At 42.1% G+C, this 19,333-nt stretch overlaps 1 protein-coding gene across 2 annotated transcripts in view; it reads left to right on the top strand.

The window, feature by feature from the left end:
- atp9b (ATPase phospholipid transporting 9B) overlaps window positions 1-19,333 on the top strand; it is a 59,728-nt gene that overhangs the window by 27,270 nt on the left and 13,125 nt on the right. For both annotated transcript variants that reach the window (XM_021571744.3, XM_021571743.3), the window contains exons 12-21: window positions 398-558; window positions 5,125-5,267; window positions 8,846-8,958; window positions 10,397-10,669; window positions 13,927-14,088; window positions 17,330-17,422; window positions 18,252-18,335; window positions 18,593-18,763; window positions 18,994-19,092; window positions 19,214-19,303. In XM_021571744.3, the coding sequence (XP_021427419.3) occupies window positions 398-558; window positions 5,125-5,267; window positions 8,846-8,958; window positions 10,397-10,669; window positions 13,927-14,088; window positions 17,330-17,422; window positions 18,252-18,335; window positions 18,593-18,763; window positions 18,994-19,092; window positions 19,214-19,303 (1,389 nt within the window). The remainder of the gene's footprint in view (window positions 1-397; window positions 559-5,124; window positions 5,268-8,845; window positions 8,959-10,396; window positions 10,670-13,926; window positions 14,089-17,329; window positions 17,423-18,251; window positions 18,336-18,592; window positions 18,764-18,993; window positions 19,093-19,213; window positions 19,304-19,333) is intronic.

Raw genomic sequence — 19,333 nt, 5'->3', positions numbered from 1 at the left:
AAGTAACGCATTCAAGCAATTAAATCAGATTTAAAAAACAGATAAAAATACACCTTATGGAACAGTGAGGACTGTGAAGACTAACACAGACACACACATGATAACATAAGCATTATACACACACGTACACATGGATTTTGTGTTGCAGATATGTGGTAGTAGAGTAGTGACCTGAGGGTACACAGTTAATGTGTTATGAAATGTAATGTTTTTAATTGTATATAAATGCCTTAATATGGCAGGACCCAAGGAACTGTAGCTGCTGTCAATGGGGATCCATAATAAATACATGCATGCATAAAGAGTCAACGAAACCAAGCATATCTAGTCCCAGGGGATGATTTGTCTGTCTTTTTAACCTTTAACCTCTGAACCCTGACCTCTTTCGCCTCAACAGGTGGGTCTGCTGGACCTGGAGTTGAACCGCCTTACCAAGGCTCTGTTCCTGGCTCAGGTTGTCCTGTCTATTGTCATGGTAGCGCTGCAGGGCTTTGTGGGCCCCTGGTTTCGCAACCTGTTCCGCTTCATCGTGCTATTCTCCTACATCATCCCCATCAGGTACAGCACATAGAGGTACACACAGTATAGATAGTGTATCTAACTATGGTACAGCATGGCATCCATTTCACTGCTCTAATTAGTCTTTGACTCTTGTTGGGTAACATTATTATTTTTTGTTTATTAACCCCTCTTCGGAGGACAAATTTCATAGTTTTTTTTTACAGCTTTTTTGCTACATATACATTTCACATACATGGTACTTTTAAATAAAGCAGTCACATAACTATAATACATTACCAAACATAAGCTCTTTAATCCCAACCCTCAGCCACTCTCAGCCCATCCCACCTATCACCATGTGCCATATATTTTTCAGTTGTGCTGTGATGTTTTACATTTTTTAACCTTTCTAATCGGATATTATTGGGTGACATTGTTTGAGTAGAATCATGGTAGTTGGATTTAATTTTGCTTGCTTAAAACATACACTGCTCAAAAAAATAAAGGGAACTCTTACACAACACAATGTAACTCCAAGTCAATCACACTTCTGTGAAATCAAACTGTCCACTTAGGAAGCAACACTGATTGACAATACATTTCACATGCTGTTGTGCAAATGGAATAGACAACAGGTGGAAATTATAGGCAATTAGCAAGACACCCCCAATAAAGGAGTGGTTCTGCAGGTGGTGACTACAGACCACTTCTCAGTTCCTATGCTTCCTGGCTGATGTTTTGGTCACTTTTGAATACTGGCGGTGCTTTCACTCTAGTGGTAGCATGAGACGGAGTCAACAACCCACACAAGTGGCTCAGGTAGTGTAGCTCATCCAGGATGGCACATCAATGCCAGCTGTGGCAAGAAGGTTTGCTGTGTCTGTCAGCGTAGTGTCCAGAGCATGGAGGCGCTACCAGGAGACAGGCCAGTACATCAGGAGACGTGGAGGAGGCCGTAGGAGGGCAACAACCCAGCAGCAGGACCGCTACCTCCGCCTTTGTGCAAGGAGGAGCACTGCCAGAGCCCTGCAAAATTACCTCCGGCAGGCCACACATGTGCATGTGTCTGCTCAAACGGTCAGAAACAGACTCCATGAGGGTGGTATGAGGGCCCGACATCCACAGGTGGGGGTTGTGCTTACACCGACACCGTGCTTACACCAACACCGTGCATGGTGTTTGGCATTTGCCAGAGAACACCAAGATTGGCAAATTCGCCACTGGCGCCCTGTGCTCTTCACAGATGAAAGCAGGTTCACACTGAGCACATGTGACAGACGTGACAGTCTGGAGACTCCGTGGAGAACGTTCTGCTGCCTGCAACATCCTCCAGCATGACCATTTTGGCAGTGGGTCAGTCATGGTGTGGGGTGACATTTCTTTGGGGTGCCGCACAGCCCTCCATGTGCTCGCCAGAGGTAGCCTGACTGCCATTAGGTACCGAGGTGAGATCCTCAGACCCCCTGTGAGACCCTATGCTGGTGCGGTTGGCCCTGGGTTCCACCTAATGCAAGACAATGCTAGACGTCATGTGGCTGGAGTGTGTCAGCAGTTGCTGCAAGAGGAAGGCATTGATGCTATGGACTGGCCCGCCCGTTCCCCAGACCTGAATCCAATTGAGCACATCTGGGACATCATGTCTCGCTCCATCACCAGGAGTTGGCGGATGCTTTAGTCCAGGTCTGGGAGGAGATCCCTCAGGAGACCATCCGCCACCTCATCAGGAGCATGCCCAGGCATTGTAGGGAGGTCATACAGGCACATGGAGGCCACACACACTACTGAGCCTCATTTTGACTTGTTTTAAGGACATTACATCAAAGTTGGATCAGCCTGTAGTGTGGTTTCCCACTTTAATTTTGAGTGTGACTCCAAATCCAGACCTCCATGGGTTGATAAATTTGATTTCCATTGATCATTTTTGTGTGATTTTGTTGTCAGCACATTCAACTATGTAAAGAAAAAAGTATTTAATAAAAATATTTCATTCATTCAGATCTAGGATGTGTTATTTTAGTGTTCCCTTTATTTTTTTGAGCAGTGTATTTTGCTTAACTTCTTGACGCTACCCATCCCGTTAGCGGGATCATTTTCGTCAGCAACCGCTGAATAGCATAGCGCAACAGTCAAATAATATTACTAAAAAATATTAATATTCATGAAATCACAAGTGCAATATTGCAAAACACAGCTTATCCTTTTGTTAATCCACCTGTCGTCTCAGATTTTGAAATTATGCTTTACAGCGAAAGCAATCCAAGCGTTTGTGTAAGTTTATCGATAGCACAACAAAACATTATGTACACTAAGCATTAAGTAGCTAGGTCACGAAAATCAGAAAAGCAATCAGATGAATCGTTTACCTTTGATCTTCGGATGTTTTCACTCACGAGACTCCCAGTTACACAACAAATGTTCCTTTTGTTCCATAAATATTATTTTTATACCCAAAATACCTCAGTTTGTTTGTCGTGTTATGTTCAGAAATCCCTAGGAAAGAGCAGTCACAACAACGCAGATGTACAGTGCCTTGCGAAAGTATTCGGCCCCCTTGAACTTTGCGACCTTTTGCCATATTTCAGGCTTCAAACATAAAGATATAACTGTATTTTTTTGTGAAGAATCAACAACAAGTGGGACACAATCATGAAGTGGAACAACATTTATTGGATATTTCAAACCTTTGTAACAAATCAAAAACTGAAAAATTGGGCGTGCAAAATTATTCAGCCCCTTTACTTTCAGTGCAGCAAACTCTCTCCAGAAGTTCAGTGAGGATCTCTGAATGATCCAATGTTGACCTAAATGACTAATGATGATAAATACAATCCACCTGTGTGTAATCAAGTCTCTGTATAAATGCACCTGCACTGTGATAGTCTCAGAGGTCCGTTAAAAGCGCAGAGAGCATCATGAAGAACAAGGAACACACCAGGCAGGTCCGAGATACTGTTGTGAAGAAGTTTAAAGCCGGATTTGGATACAAAAATATTTCCCAAGCTTTAAACATCCCAAGGAGCACTGTGCAAGCGATAATATTGAAATGGAAGGAGTATCAGACCACTGCAAATCTACCAAGACCTGGCCGTCCCTCTAAACTTTCAGCTCATACAAGGAGAAGACTGATCAGAGATGCAGCCAAGAGGCCCATGATCACTCAGAGATCTACAGCTGAGGTGGGAGACTCTGTCCATAGGACAACAATCAGTCGTATATTGCACAAATCTGGCCTTTATGGAAGAGTGGCAAGAAGAAAGCCATTTCTTAAAGATATCCATAAAAGGTGTCGTTTAAAGTTTGCCACAAGCCACCTGGGAGACATACCAAACGTGGAAGAAGGTGCTCTGGTCAGATGAAACCAAAATGGAACTTTTTGGCAACAATGCAAAACGTTATGTTTGGCGTAAAAGCAACACAGCTGAACACACCATCCCCACTGTCAAACATGGTGGTGGCAGCATCATGGTTTGGGCCTGCTTTTCTTCAGCAGGGACAGGGAAGATGGTTAAAATGGATGGGAAGATGGATGGAGCCAAATACAGGACCATTCTGGAAGAAAACCTGATGGAGTCTGCAAAAGACCTGAGGCTGGGACGGAGATTTGTCTTCCAACAAGACAATGATCCAAAACACAAAGCAAAATCTACAATGGAATGGTTCAAAAATAAACATATCCAGGTGTTAGAATGGCCAAGTCAAAGTCCAGACCTGAATCCAATCAAGAATCTGTGGAAAGAATTGAAAACTGCTGTTCACAAATGCTCTCCATCCAACCTCACTGAGCTCGAGCTGTTTTGCAAGTAGGAATGGGAAAACATTTCAGTCTCTCGATGTGCAAAACTGATAGACATACCCCAAGCGACTTACAGCTGTAATCGCAGCAAAAGGTGGCGCTACAAAGTATTAACTTAAGGGGGCTGAATAATTTTGCACGGCCAATTTTTCAGTTTTTGATTTGTTAAAAAAGTTTGAAATATCCAATAAATGTCGTTCCACTTCATGATTGTGTCCCACTTGTTGTTGATTCTTCACAAAAAAATACAGTTTTATATCTTTATGTTTGAAGCCTGAAATGTGGCAAAAGGTCGCAAAGTTCAAGGGGGCCGAATACTTTCGCAAGGCACTGTATATTCCAAATAATATCCATAATCTCCACAGAAACATGTCAAACATTTTTTATAATCAATCCTCAGGTTGTTTTTAAAATATATATTTGATAATATATCAAACCGGTGTTTAGGATTTTCAAAAACACCGGGAGAAATGCGCAAAACTCACTCTGAGAGCCCCCACCTATCCACTTACGCAATGTGATCTTTCACGCTCATTTTTCAAAATAAAAGCCTGAAACTATGTCTTAAGACTGTTGACACCTTAGGGAAGCCATAGAAAAAGGAATCTGGTTGATATCCCTTTAAATGGAGGCAATATTTTTACAGTTTTGGAAACTTTAGAGTGTTTTCTATCATAGTATGACAATTATATGCATATTGTAGTTTCTGGGGCTGAGAAATAGGCAGTTTCAAATGGGTATGTTTTTTAGCCAAAAACTAAAATACTGCCCCCTACACGCAAAAGGTTAACACATATTTGACTTGACCTCTGTTTTATTTGTATCTGCAGCTTGCGGGTCAATCTAGACATGGGGAAGTCGGCCTACGGTTGGATGATCATGAAAGATGAAAACATCCCTGGTACTGTGGTACGGACCAGTACCATTCCCGAGGAGCTGGGCCGCCTGGTGTACCTACTGACTGACAAAACAGGTGACAGGACACACAGCCACTGTAGTATGACCAAATGTAACCATCAGGGATGCAAGCTTGTCGCTTTTCAGCGATATTCACTGTTTTGATGTCAAAATAGGCCATCCACATGAATTGTGTAGATCTGTGTAATTTCTCATTTCGAAATCATTGACTGTGCGCAGAATGCATCCCAACGCATCCTACAAAAAGAATGTCAAAGAAAGGGTTGTCAGATATGTGATGTGAGTGTGGTGCTGAAATAAAACAAATTGGCACATAGGCATAGTTGGTCTGGTTTACCAGAAGGTCTATTTACATAGTTTTGCTAGGTTATTTTTCAATGTTAGTTTGCGATTGATGCAACTGCTAACTAACCAAGAGATGTCAGAGATTCTCGACAGTTACCATGGCAACCTACCGTCCTTAAAGGGGCAGCTGAATATTTTTTTTCTCACCTAAGTCACTCATATTTGAGGGTACAATGTGCTTGATTGAGCATGGAACACTCCAAAAACCTTTTATTCATTAACTTTCATGTCTTATTATTAAATCCCTCAAATACTTCAAATAATATTGTATTGGTCGCATACACATATTTAGCAGATGTTATTGCGGGTGTACCAAAATAGTTGTGTTCCTAACGCCAACAGTGCAGTAATATCTAACAATCCACAATAATACACATCTAAAAAGTAAAAGATTGGAATTAAGAAATATAGGATGAGCAATGTCGGAGTCCTGAATATATGTACAGTTGAAGTCGGAAGTTTACATTTAAACTCAGTTTTTCACAATTCCTGACATTTAATCCTAGTAAGAATTCCCTGTCTTAGGTCAGTTAGGATCACCACTTTATTTTAAGAATGTGAAATATCAGAATAATAGAGAATTATTTATTTCAGCTTTTATTTCTTTCATCACATTCCCAGTGGGTCAGAAGTTTACATTTACTCAATTAGTATTTGGTAGCATTGTCTTTAAAATTTTTAACTTGGGTCAAACGTTTCGGGTAGACTTCCACAAGATTCCCACAATAAGTTGGGTGAATTTTGGCCCGTTCCTTCTGATAGAGCTGATGTAACTGAGTCAGCTTTGTAGGCCTCCTTGCTCGCACACGCTTTTTCAGTTCTGCCCACACATTTGCTATAGGATTGAGGTCAGGGCTTTGTGATGGCCACTCCAATACCTTGACTTTGTTGTCCTTAAGCCATTTTGCCACAACGTTGAAAGTATGCTTGGGGTCATTGTCCATTTGGAAGACCCCTTTGCAACCAAGCTTTAACTTCCTGACTGATGTCTTGAGATGTTGCTTCAATATATCCACATAATTTTCCTGCCTCCTGATGCCATCTATTTTGTGAAGTGCACCAGTCCCTCCTGCAGCAAAGCACCCCCACAACAGGATGCTGCCACCCCCGTGCTTCACAGTTGGGATGGTGTTCTTCGGCTTGCAAGCCTCCCTCCTTTTCCTCCAAACATAATGATGGTCATTATGGCCAAACAGTTCTACATTTCTCCAAAAAGTACAATGTTTTTCCCCATGTGCAGTTGCAAACCGTAGTCTGGCTTTTTTATGGTGGTTTTGGAGCAGTGGCATCTTCCTTGCTGAGCGGCCTTTCAGGTTATGTCGATATAGGACTTGTTTTACTGTGGATATAGATACTTTTGTACCTGTTTCCTCCAGCATCTTCACATGGTCCTTTGCTGCTGTTCTGGGATTGATTTGCACTTTTTGCACCAAAGTACGTTCATCTCTAGGAGACAGAACGCATCTCCTTCCTGAGCGGTATGACGGCTGCGTGGTCCCATGGTGTTTATACGTGCATACTATTGTACCTTTTAGGCTTTTGGAAATTGCTCCCACGGATGAACCAGACTTGTGGAGGTCTACAATTGTTTTTGCTGTGGACTTGGCTGTTTTTTTCCATGATGTCAAGCAAAGAGGCACTGAGTTTGAAGGTAGGCCTTGAAATACATCCACAGGTACACCTCCAATTATGTTAATTAGCCTGTCAGAAGCTTCTAAAGCCATGACATAATTTTCTCTAATTTTCCAAGCTGTTTAAAGGCACAGTCAACTTAGTGTATGTAAACTTCAGACCCACTGGAATTGTGATTAAGTGAAATAATCTGTCTGTAAACATTTGTTGTAAAAATGACTTGTGTCAGGCACAAAGTAGATGTCCTAACCTACTTTCCAAAACTATAGTTTGTTAACAAGGAATTTGTGGAGTGGTTGAAAAATGACTTTTCATGACTCCAATCTAAGTGTATTTAAACTTCCGACTGTATGTATGTGTGTGTGTGTGTGTGTGTGTGTATATATATGCCTTGATGACAGCTTTGCACACTCTTGGCATTCTTCAAAACTGTTGGAAAAGCATTCCAGGTGAAGCTGGTTGAGAGAATGTCAAAAGGGTGGCTACTTTGAAGAATCTCAAATATAAAATATATTTTGATTTGTTTAAAACTTTTTGCGTTATTGCATGATTCCATACGAGTTATTTCATAGTTTTGATATCTTCACTATTATTCTACATTGTGGAAATTTTGTAAAATATAAAGAAAATCCCTGGAATGAGTGTGTGCCCAAACTTTTGACTGGTACTGTATATGTGTGTATATGGAATGTATAGACAATATCGACAGTATATGGATAGAATATGTAGTATATCTGAAGAATAGTATATGTAAGGCGATGTCATGATGAGCCCTACTCCCCCTTACACCTGGACACTATTTTTATATCTGTATTATGGACTTGTTATTCTCAAAAAATAACCAAATGTTCTTGCACTTTTCACTCATTTCCATGCCCAAAAAATGTGGTCACCTTTTGGGGCCCTCACCTGTTCGCACCCCTGAAAATATAGAATTCACATGAGATTGTTAGTTAATTTCTCTTTTGTTTATTCTACATGTATTCTTTCTCTGACTCTTTTAGAACAAATGAGTGTCCTTTCCAAGAACCAAACCTTATATCAAAGTGATCAACTCTGGGGGTGGTCCCGACATGCTTCTTTGTCTTACCAGGCAGAGTAGGAATAGATTAGCCAGCCTCCTTACCTATTTATCCCAGTTGATAGTTAAACCACATGGAAAGAAAGCAAAAAACGATCAATCCATTAGAATTGGATAACCTTGTGGGCCCGTAATGTTATTGGAAGGTAGTTGCCCCCTAATCAGGTTTACACTGTATCAATACACATTCTGGCAAGCAGCATCCATTAAACGAGAGCCGCTGCCTCCATTTTCAGTAGTTTTTAGTCGGAACACTCAGTATCTCTTGTATGCTGTGTTGGGTTGGTTGGAGAGGACAGGGAGTCCATACGGGTAATGAGATGCATGATGGTACGTGGTCATTAGGCATTTTTCTGAGGACAAATGTCTGTCCCCCCCAATAAACTCTGCCACCAATGCTGAAAGAAGTCCTAGGGGTAACACTGTAGCTATAAGAATGCATACATGACCCACTCAAAAATGACTCGATGAACAGCAGTATGTGAATTATGTGCTGGTATAGAGAGAGACTCACTCATTAACCTGTTGTTTGCCTCTAATACAAATCTCACTTCATTCTGCTTTGTGAATTGAAGGCACTCTGACACAGAACGAGATGATCTTCAAGCGGCTGCACCTGGGGACAGTGTCCTATGGGACAGACACCATGGACGAGATCCAGAGCCATATAGGGCAGTCATACGCACAGGTGATCCCACATTCTTAGTGTTGTCCTAAATGGTTCACTGAATTTGAGAAACTTTAGTAAACATGTGCAAACATCACCTGTCATTTAGGGGAATAAACAGGAGAAAGATTAGCTATTGATCTCTTTTTTTTATTAACTTTCATAGGTACCAGGAGAGATCATGGCTCACAACCCCTCATAAAGAGACACTTAGTTAAACCTCTCTCTCCACTACTTCTCCTCTTGGCCTTTTCATTGTTCATTCAAGCTCAGTCCCTGAGTGTTACACTGACATACAGTAAAATACAGCGTTCCCTCTAGGTGGTTGATCTCTAGATGAAGGCATGACTGAATTATATTGTTCACACTCAGGCAGGCCCCTAACAGCTGTGCTGAGGATGGAACCATCTGCCTGCACTCTGTTTAAGCTTGGCTAATGAAAGATGAGTCTTTTTAGCACATTACTCAATAGCAGCTAGCGCTTCAGCGCCATTGATTTGTCGTGCTGGTGTGTTTCATGTTCCCTTTATTACTGAGATGACAGAGAGGGTCAGAGGTTGATTGTAACGCTACGTGGAAATCTATCATAACCTCATTATAGGTCCCTGCGGGTAATGGTTTGTGACGAACAAAGGGCATATAGATATCAATGTGTGAAATTGAATTATGCAGGCATCTGTAAACATTATGTAATTCATAGGAATAAATCAATGTAATATCATGTGCAAAGCTATGGTGATGCCATTGTTACATTGAATGTACACTATAGAGTGCAGTTGTGTACAGATCTGCCAACTCGGTGGAAGTAATCTATTAACTACAGATGTCAATGTAGACATAGAGGAATCAAATAGATGTTTATCCCTTTAATCAGACCATTTTTTACCCACCCCCGGTGTAAGTGATTGAAACAGAGAGAGAGTGAAGGGTTTTCTGAAAATAGAAAGAGAGGGATGAAATGAAACATGATGTTAATGGCAGCTGGCAATAAAAGGAGCTCTCATAACTTGACTGACCACCTCTCCCATTCTTCATAGTGAAGTGAGCACTCCATTGTAGTAGGCTTGCTGAAGTGTTTCCATTTTGTGTCTTTGTAGGAGTCTCTCTCTTTCAGCAATAAGGGTTAATAAGGCGAAACCATCCGCTTCAGTGGAACACATCAACTCTGTCAAACCTAGGTGGCACAGTGGGCTGCCGTGAGACGCCACTGAGTTGAATTGATGGGAGTTGTCAGAGAACACGTTTTGGAACATTCAGATAGAAATATGCTATGTAGAACAAGGAGTCATGTCGATTCTAGTCATGGCATTTCTATCTGCAACATTCGAGAATGTTTGGCAACTGAATGTGGCCCAGTGCTATTTGGAATTCCCTATAGGGAATGTCTGTTTTTCATGTCATCATAGTCCACTCCCTGTATGCAGAATAATAATAAATGTGGTGTACTTTGCCTCCACAGCCGAACTCCCAGACCCAGCAGTCCAACAGCAGCAACAGCTCCTCCCCATCCAGGAAGCCCCAGCCAGCCCAGGCCCCCAAGGCGGCGGCCCCCAAGGTCCGCAGGAGCGTCAGCAGCCGTATCCACGAGGCAGTGAAGGCCATCGCGCTGTGCCACAACGTCACGCCCGTCTACGAGTCCCGCGCCAACGGGGAGACGGAGTCCACTGCCGCCGAGGCCGACCAGGACTTCAGCGACGACAACCGCACCTATCAGGCCTCCAGCCCTGACGAGGTCAGCTCTAACATCACCGAGTTGTATTTATTACTCACACCAAAGCAAAATGTTTTGCAACGGAATACCGAAACAAGCGTTTCTTATTGGACAAGTACATGTAGCCCCTCCCTGTTTCAGTCCATTGTTTTCCATTTAGTCGCTACTGATTACAACCCCGGTTTCTCTCTGATGTCAGTCTTCAACACTAAATTATCTTTGTAGTTTGTCATAATGGCCATTCCATTGAGGCCCAGGTTAACGCAGAGGCCATAAAGTTGTCAGAGGTTAAGCTATTTTAATCAGCGGCGTTTGTGTCCTTTAGAATCTGGACTGATAAAGACCCCAACGGCAGTCCTATGGCGTCACCTTCCACTGCCTGTCTGTGTAATCCTAGAGTAGGGCCGTTTATGAGTACCAGGCGCTGCTTACCCAATTATTTATTTCCATTCTGATGGAAATATGGTTGCTATTTTTTTGAGAAATCCAAGAAAGTCCTGGATGAATATTGAATACATACAGGGCACAGGGACAGATTGCTGGATGAGGAGGAGTCTTCGCCATATAACTTTGTCATAAATATGCAATACAAATCAAAGGATCGCTAATCCCACCATATAGTGAAGTGTTTCTCACCCATGACCCAATGATTTTGTGAAGCCTTTGTGAAACTTACCTTGACTTGCACTGGGCTCGAGCTCAACCTAGCAGTCCAAATGAAGATAAAACGGTTACAAAAGATATATCTGGGTTTCCCGCTTTGTCTGCTCTGGAATTGCCTGCCTGCTCGCCCGTCCTGTCCCACCTTCATGTGTATATTTATTTATTTCCCTTTACACTCGGCTCTATCTCCCTCTGTTGTCTGGCACTGCTTGGATTGATCAATATTTAATTTTCTCTGAGAGACGGTGAGAAGGGTCTGTGGTTGTTCAGTTCCCCCTCACCCACCCCTATCTGTGTCTCTTTTCCTCTCCATCTCTGCTCACATCTCTCTCTCCTTCTCGCTCTCTTTGTTCTTTCTCTCTCCCCTTAGCTCTCCTTTCCCTCTCTCTCTAGCCTCAGCCTCATTGACAACAGTGGCAGAGCCCTGTCAGTGCAGCGCTATGAGGCCCATATTTAATTAGCTGACTCTCTCTAATGTAATGAGCCGTCATTAAGGAGATGGAGTGGGCCGACCCGAGGTCAGGGGTCAGTTGACCTTCTGGTCAACCATGCTGTGAACAGGGCCCTGCTCTAACCTCTGACCCTGTGATGTCAGAGGAGGGCTGCATCTCAAATGGCACCCTATTCCCTATATAGTCCACTACTTTGGAACAGGGCCTACATTGAATAGGGTGCCATTCGGAACTGGCCCGAGAATGTTTGACCATGGCATTTAATGACCGTGGAGTCTCATGAAGTAGGAGTTTATCATCTCCAATAGGAGGTAATAGGATATCCGATAGAAAAAGGGGACCCCAATGGGAGTACCAGGCAAAGGAGCAATTCATTGGTTTGGTTGTTTGACTTGCATATGCAAGTCCCTGATTGACCTTTTCAATAGGTGACCAAATAAAACTGCAAATATGGACATTTATCTACAGAGTCGGCATGTAAGAATGTTTTACATACATGCACGTGTTAGCTACAGTGCTACAAGCTAGTATTTTGAATTTTGACCACCCTAAATCAATTAAGAAAATTATATTTAGTGATTGCTGTTAAAATCCTAGTTCTAATTGGTAATGACATGGTGGGAAGAATTTAGCTATTACAGATCCATTTTCATCATGAAATGCTTAGCTGCCTCTCATTTTAAATGCAGCTCTGCCATGTTGATATACATGATCACTAGAACTTTGGGAATGCTATTGAAATGATTGATTGGGTACTTTAAACCGGTCTGCCATTGTCGTCAAGTAGTCACGGGTAGTCTCTTACATTACTTGTGTAACACATGATTTACATACAGTTTGTATCAAAGTTGACATGGCTTTAAACAGTTCCCATGGAGCTGATAAACTTGATTGAGGAGGTAGGTATTAAATCCTGACTCTGTACGCATTTGTACACACATATGTGCCGCACGTACGCCCATGCGATTATGATTCACAGATGTGTGTTAAGTAAATACAGCCAGCTCTAGCACGGACCTCAAAGGGGAAACAGAAAGAAATTATGGGGTATTAGCAGGAAGTTCCAATTTGTAGGTCAGGAGTATAATAACAACCTTTGAGTGAGCAAATTGAAAATGAACCCGTGGAGAATTGAGTCGTGTGCAGCTGAACACTCACTTGGGGTGCAGGAGTTCCTGCTGAGGAGAGGAGGGAAAAGACAACAGGAAAAACACTCCTCTGTTTGTGAATGGACTCCACTCCAGAGATAAGGCACCTAGAGCATTGTATACAGAGTATTTGTAAGGCAACAAACTATCAATATTACAACTGTGGATGCTTCAGGATTTTGGGTTATATCCAGTAAAGGGCTGTACTGCATCACAATAGTGTACTGGATTCTATTTTGAAATGCAAAGCATGTTCTTGTAGTTCAATGTGTAATACAACCAGTTGTTAAACCACAGAATGTATTTATTTTGGCACACTGAGCATGGATGTGTTGGTTGTTTACATGAAGCTGTGGTTGAGCATATGCCCCATTATTGGGGAAGGGACACGCACACAAAGATCCCCATTCGTTATGATAACTAAGTAGAGCCCAGTTTTACTACTTGCCTTTCTGTTTCAATTATTGGCCATGTCACCTTTTTTATGCTTTTTGACCGCAAGTGATACTTAAGATAATTGGACAAAACAAATTATCCAAATGTGTATATTTTTTGGTTTACCAACCATTATAATGGTCCTGGATAACACATTTGTCCCTTCACCATATGTCTTAATCTAAAGCCTAGCCTATGACTTCAGGATTATTCACCATTCTTCTATTGTGTAATAATTGGCCACTGAGTTATAGTTAGTCCTTCTGTTACTATGAGGCCAACAGTCTCCTTCTGTCTCTCATTGTATTCCCTCTCAGCTGTGAATAATACTTAACAATGAACCAGTTACTTTCCTGTGTGTTTCCTTTGATTCAAGACGATCATGAAGTTGACCCTGTGAGTGTACACAGAGCCCCTAACCTTGACCTCTGAACCCTCTATGTGGACCCGTAGCTAGCCCCTAGTGAGAGGCACAGAGGGCCTGGGTCTGTGTAGTAGTGCAGGTGTGTTCCTGACCATTGACCTTAGTGTGTGTGTGTGTTTATGTGTGTGTGTGTGTGTGTGCTTTGCTCCTCTTCAGGTGGCGCTGGTGCGGTGGACGGAGAGCGTAGGGCTGACTCTGGTGAACAGGGACCTGACCTCCCTGCAGCTGAAGACCCCAGCAGGACAGGTCCTAACCTACTACATCCTGCAGATCTTCCCCTTCACCTCAGAGAGCAAGAGGATGGGCATCATCATCAGGGTATGGACGTAGTTACCATCCATGTAATGGTCAACAAAACTACAGTATCAGTAAAAAGTTTGGACACCTACTCATTCCAGGGTTTTTCTTTATTTTTACTATTTTCTACATTGTAGAATAAGAGTGAAGACATCAAAACTATGAAACAACACATATGGAATCATGTAGTAACCAAAAAAGTTGTAAACAAATCAAAACATATTTGAGATTCTTCAAAGTAGCCACCTTTTGAATAGGTGACAGCTTTGCACACTCTTGGCATTCTCTCAACCAGCTTCACCTGGAATGCTTTTCCAAAAGTCTTGAGGGAGTTCCCACATATGCTGAGCTCTTGTTGGCCCACTTTTCCTTCACTCTGCGGTCCAACTCATCCCAAACTATCTCAATTGGGTCGGGGGATTGTGGAGGCCAGGTCATCTGATGCAGCACTCCATCACTCTCCTTGGTCAAATAGCCCTTACACAGCCTGGAGGTGTGTTGGGTTGTTGTTCTGTTGAAAAATATATGATAGTCCCACTAAGCACAAACCAGATGGGATGGCGTATCGCTGCAGAATGCTGTGGTAGCCATGCTGGTTAAGAGTGCCCTGAATTCAACATAAATAACATAGTGTCACCAGCAAAGCACCATCACACTACCTCCTCCATGCTTCACAGTGGGAACCTCAAATGCGGTTCACCTACTCTGCGTCTCACAAAAACACGGCGGTTGGAACCAAAAATCTAAAATTTGCACTCATCAGACCAAAGGACATATTTTCACCGGTCTAATGTCCATTGTTTGTGTTTCTTGGCCCAAGCAAGTCTCTTCTTCTTATTGGTGTCCTTTAGTAGTGGTTTCTTTGCAGCAATTCGACCATGAAGGCCTGATTCACACGGTCTCCTCTGAACAGTCGATGTTGCGATGTGTCTGTTACTTGAACTCTGTGAAGCATTTGTTTGGGCTGCAGTTTCTGAGGCTGCTAACTCTAATGAACGTATCCTCTGCAGCAGAGGTAACTTTGTCTTCATTTCCTGTGGCAGTCCTCATGAGAGCCAGTTTCATCAGTGTTTGATGGTTTTGTGACTGCACTTGAAGAAACTGTAAAAGTTCTTGAAATTTTCCACATTGACTGACCTTCATGTCTTAAAGTAATGATGGACTGTCGTTTTTTTGTTGCTTATTTGAGCTGTTCTTGCCATAATATGGACTTGGTCTTTTACCAAATAGGGCTATTTTCTGTACACCACCCCTACCTTGTCACAACACAACTGATTGGCTCAAATGCATTAATAAGAAGGAAAGAAATTCCACAAATTAACTTTTAACAAGGCCCATCTGTTAATTGAAATGCATTCCATGTGACTACCTCATGAAGCTGGTTGAGAGAATGCCAAGCGTGTGCAAAGCTGTCATCAAGGCAAAGGGTGGCTACTTTGAAGAATATCAAATATACAGTTGAAGTCGAAAGTTTACATACACCTTAGCCAAATACATTAAAACTCAGTTTTTCACAGTTCCTGACATTTAATCCTAGTAAAAATTCATTCTCAGTCGGTCAGAAGTTTACATACACTCAATTGGTATTTGGTAGCATTGCCTTTAAATTGTTTAACTTGGGTCAAAGACTTGGGGTAGCCTTCCAGAAGCTTCCCACAATAAGTTGGGTAAATTGTGGCCCATTCCTCCTGTCAGAGCTGGTGTAACTGAGTCAGGTTTGTAGGCCTTCTTGCTCGCACACACTTTCTCAGTTCTGCCCACACATTTTCTATAGGGTTGAGGTCAGGGCTTTGTGATGGCCACTCCAATACCTTGACTTTCATTGACCATTTGGAAGACCCATTTGCGACCAAGCTCTATTTTTGATGTCTTGAGATGTTGCTTCAATATATCCACTTAATTTTTCTACGCCATCTATTTTGTGAAGTGCACCAGTCCCTCCTGCAGCAAAGCACCTCACAACGGGATGCTGCTACCCCCGTGCTTCACGGTTGGGATGGTGTTCTTCTGCTTGCAAGCCTCTCTCTTTTTCCTCCGATGGTCATTATGGCCAAACTGTTCTATTTTTGTTTCATCAGACCAGAGGACATTTCTACAAAAAGTACAATCTTTGTCCCCATGTGCAGTTGCAAACCGTAGTCTGGCTTTTTTTATGGCGGTTTTGGAGCAGTGGCTTCTTCCTTGCTGAGTGGCTTTTCAGGTTATGTCGATATAGGACTCGTTTTACTGTGGATATAGATACTTTTGTACCTGTTACCTCCAGCATCTTCACAGGGTGCTTTGTTGTTTGCTGTTGTTCTGGGATTGATTTTCACTTTTTGCATCAAAGTACGTTCATCTCTAGGAGACAGAACGCGTCTCCTTCCTGAGCGGTATGACGGCTGCTTGGTCCTATGGTGTTTATACTTGCGTACTATAGTTTGTACAGATGAACGTGGTACCTTCAGGTGTTTGGAAATTGCTCCCAAGGATGAACCAGACTTGTGAAGGTCTACAATTTGTTTTCTGAGTTTTGGGCTGATTTCTATTTGATTTTCCCATGATGTCAAGCAAAGAGGCACTGAGTTTGAAGGTAGGCCTTGAACTACATCCACAGGTACACCCCCAATTGACTCAAATTATGTCAATTAGCTTCTAACGCCATGACATCATTTTCTGGAATTTTCCAAGCTGTTTAAAGACTTAGTGTATTTAAACTTCTGACCCGCTGGAATTGTGACACAGTGAATTTTAAGTGAAATAATCTGTCTGTAAACATTTGCCAAAACTATAGTTTGTTAACAAGAAATTTGTGGAGTGGTTGAAAAATGAGTTTTAATGACTCCAACCTAAGTGTATGTAAACTTCAGACTTCAACTGTATTTGGACTTTTTTGGTTGCTACATGATTCCATGTGTTAATTCATAGTTCTGATATCTTCACTATTATACTACATTTAAAAAAATAAAGAAACTCTTGAATGAGTTGGTGTGTCCAAACTTTTCACTGGTACTGGTACTGGGTGTGTGTGTGTGTGTGTGTGTTAGTCAGTCAGTCAGTCCTGGGTTTAAATACTATTTGAAATCATTTCAAATACTTAAGCTGTGCTTGGTTGAGCTTTCCTGCTCTAATGGAACCCGTAGAAAAGTCAGAATGGTGCAAACCCCATCTAGAACTGTTAACAAAAATTATATTTGAATTCAGGTCTGGTGTTCGTACTATATGTACTGGAATGCTTTTTATATGATTATACATCTACATTTTCTCTCATATTTTGCTCTAGGAGGAGACCACAGGTGACATCACATTTTATATGAAGGGTGCTGATGTTGCCATGGCGAGTATCGTGCAGTACAATGATTGGCTGGAGGAGGAGGTAAGGCTTCCATCCAGACTGTTGTACGTATGAACAAAATGTATCGAACACATGCAGGATAATTACCTCTGTTGTTAACCAGGACATTCATTCATCACAAGATCAACAGGCCCACCCATGACTGGGTGTGCAATACTGTATGTTCATAATTGTATTGGCAATATTGAGTCATTTAGGACCAGGGGCTGTTTTTGATTTAATTAGTGACCAACATGAAGTGGATTCCTTTCCTAGGAGGCATTAATGTATGCGTCCCAAATCGCACCCTATTCCCTATTTAGTGCACTATTTTTGACCCGGGCGTTGGTTTAATATAATGCACTATATAGGGAGTAAGGTGCCATTTGGGACGCATCCAGTATGTCATATTCCTAACAATGGTGTTAATGATGTTCCATTGACTGTAATATCCCGTAGACTGTCCAAGCAGTGGCGCTATATGGGTACCATGTCAATAAGCAATCAGCGCGTCACTTTCAGCTCATTGGCGTTTCATATAAAACAATAAAATGTGGTTTTGTGTCCTCTGAACTTTCTCCCGAGGCAACGTTATTCCCCATTGATTTCTGTCTTTGTTGGTTGACTGTACGTGCTGTTCTGATGCAGCTGACTCTCAATTAGATAAAATGATCTATCCCTGTACCGTATGCTATTCAGCGTATGTTAAACCTACTGTATGCCATATGAAATTTGTTGAAACGTAGTTTGTTTAAGAAATATGTATCTGACTGGACTTTAGAGAGTAAGTTTGTCTCTACAAATGTTCAGTAATTTCTGGTTTTATCATATTACATCACTCTTTCCTAACTATCCCCTCTTTTGTTCTCAGTGTGGGAACATGGCCAGGGAAGGGCTTCGGACCCTGGTGGTGGCTAAGAAATCTCTGTCTGAAGAGCAGTATACAGACTTTGAGGTGCAAAACATAATGTCCCTCCTTAATGTCCTGCTGAATTGAAAATAATCTTCAAACCGAATGAGCTGCCAACTTGCCCTCATTCCACTTATTTCCTTTCCTCTTTTTCCCGATGCGCTACACACTTTTGCAACGGTTATTTATTTCTCTCTGATTTTCTCCCTTTGACTGGATTTCTACCTCCCTATCTCTTTCATTATCACTTCCTTTCTCATCTCTGCCTCCCTCACTGACTGACTATCTTTCCCTCTGTGTAGAACCGTTACAACCAGGCCAAGCTGAGTATCCATGACCGGGCTCTGAAGGTGTCAGCAGTGGTAGAGAGTCTGGAGAGGGAGATGGAGCTTCTGTGTTTGACTGGGGTTGAAGACCAACTACAGGCTGACGTCAGGCCAACCCTGGAGCTCCTCAGAAACGCTGGGATCAAGGTGTGAGACCACACTATTCTTCTGTGTTTTACTACACCTGTGAACTTGTTATATGTTGGCTGCATTTATATTGCGCTGTCCTTTCCATGTACAGTATAATGTTAGCTGTGAAAAAGACGTATTCCATGTCATACCAGAATCTGACTAGTCCTTGTATAATATGAAATATGGTAAAATGGTGCTTTTAATGCTGTCACTGATTCCATGTCATGGTTTTGTTATCTCTTCAGATATGGATGCTTACCGGGGATAAGCTGGAGACAGCTACTTGTATCGCTAAAAGCTCCCATTTGGTGTCCAGAAGCCAAGATATTCATGTATTCAGATCGGTACGCTTCTCTTTCTTTTTCATCTTAAGATAATAATCTGTCACTTGATGAGTGTTAAAGGGATGAAGAAATGGTCCTGTATCTGTCCTTCCACTAATTGTATTGCCTGGCTCTCGAGCAGGTCTCCAACAGAGGAGAGGCCCATCTGGAGCTCAATGCCTTCAGAAGGAAACACGACTGTGCTCTGGTCATCTCTGGAGACTCCTTGGAGGTACTACAGCACAAACACTTCTCACAGACC

This window comes from Oncorhynchus mykiss, chromosome 18 (genome assembly GCF_057628025.1).
Source record: "Oncorhynchus mykiss isolate SJ-2025 chromosome 18, ASM5762802v1, whole genome shotgun sequence".
NCBI lineage: Eukaryota > Metazoa > Chordata > Actinopteri > Salmoniformes > Salmonidae > Oncorhynchus > Oncorhynchus mykiss.
This window is presented reverse-complemented; position numbering and strand designations above follow the sequence as displayed.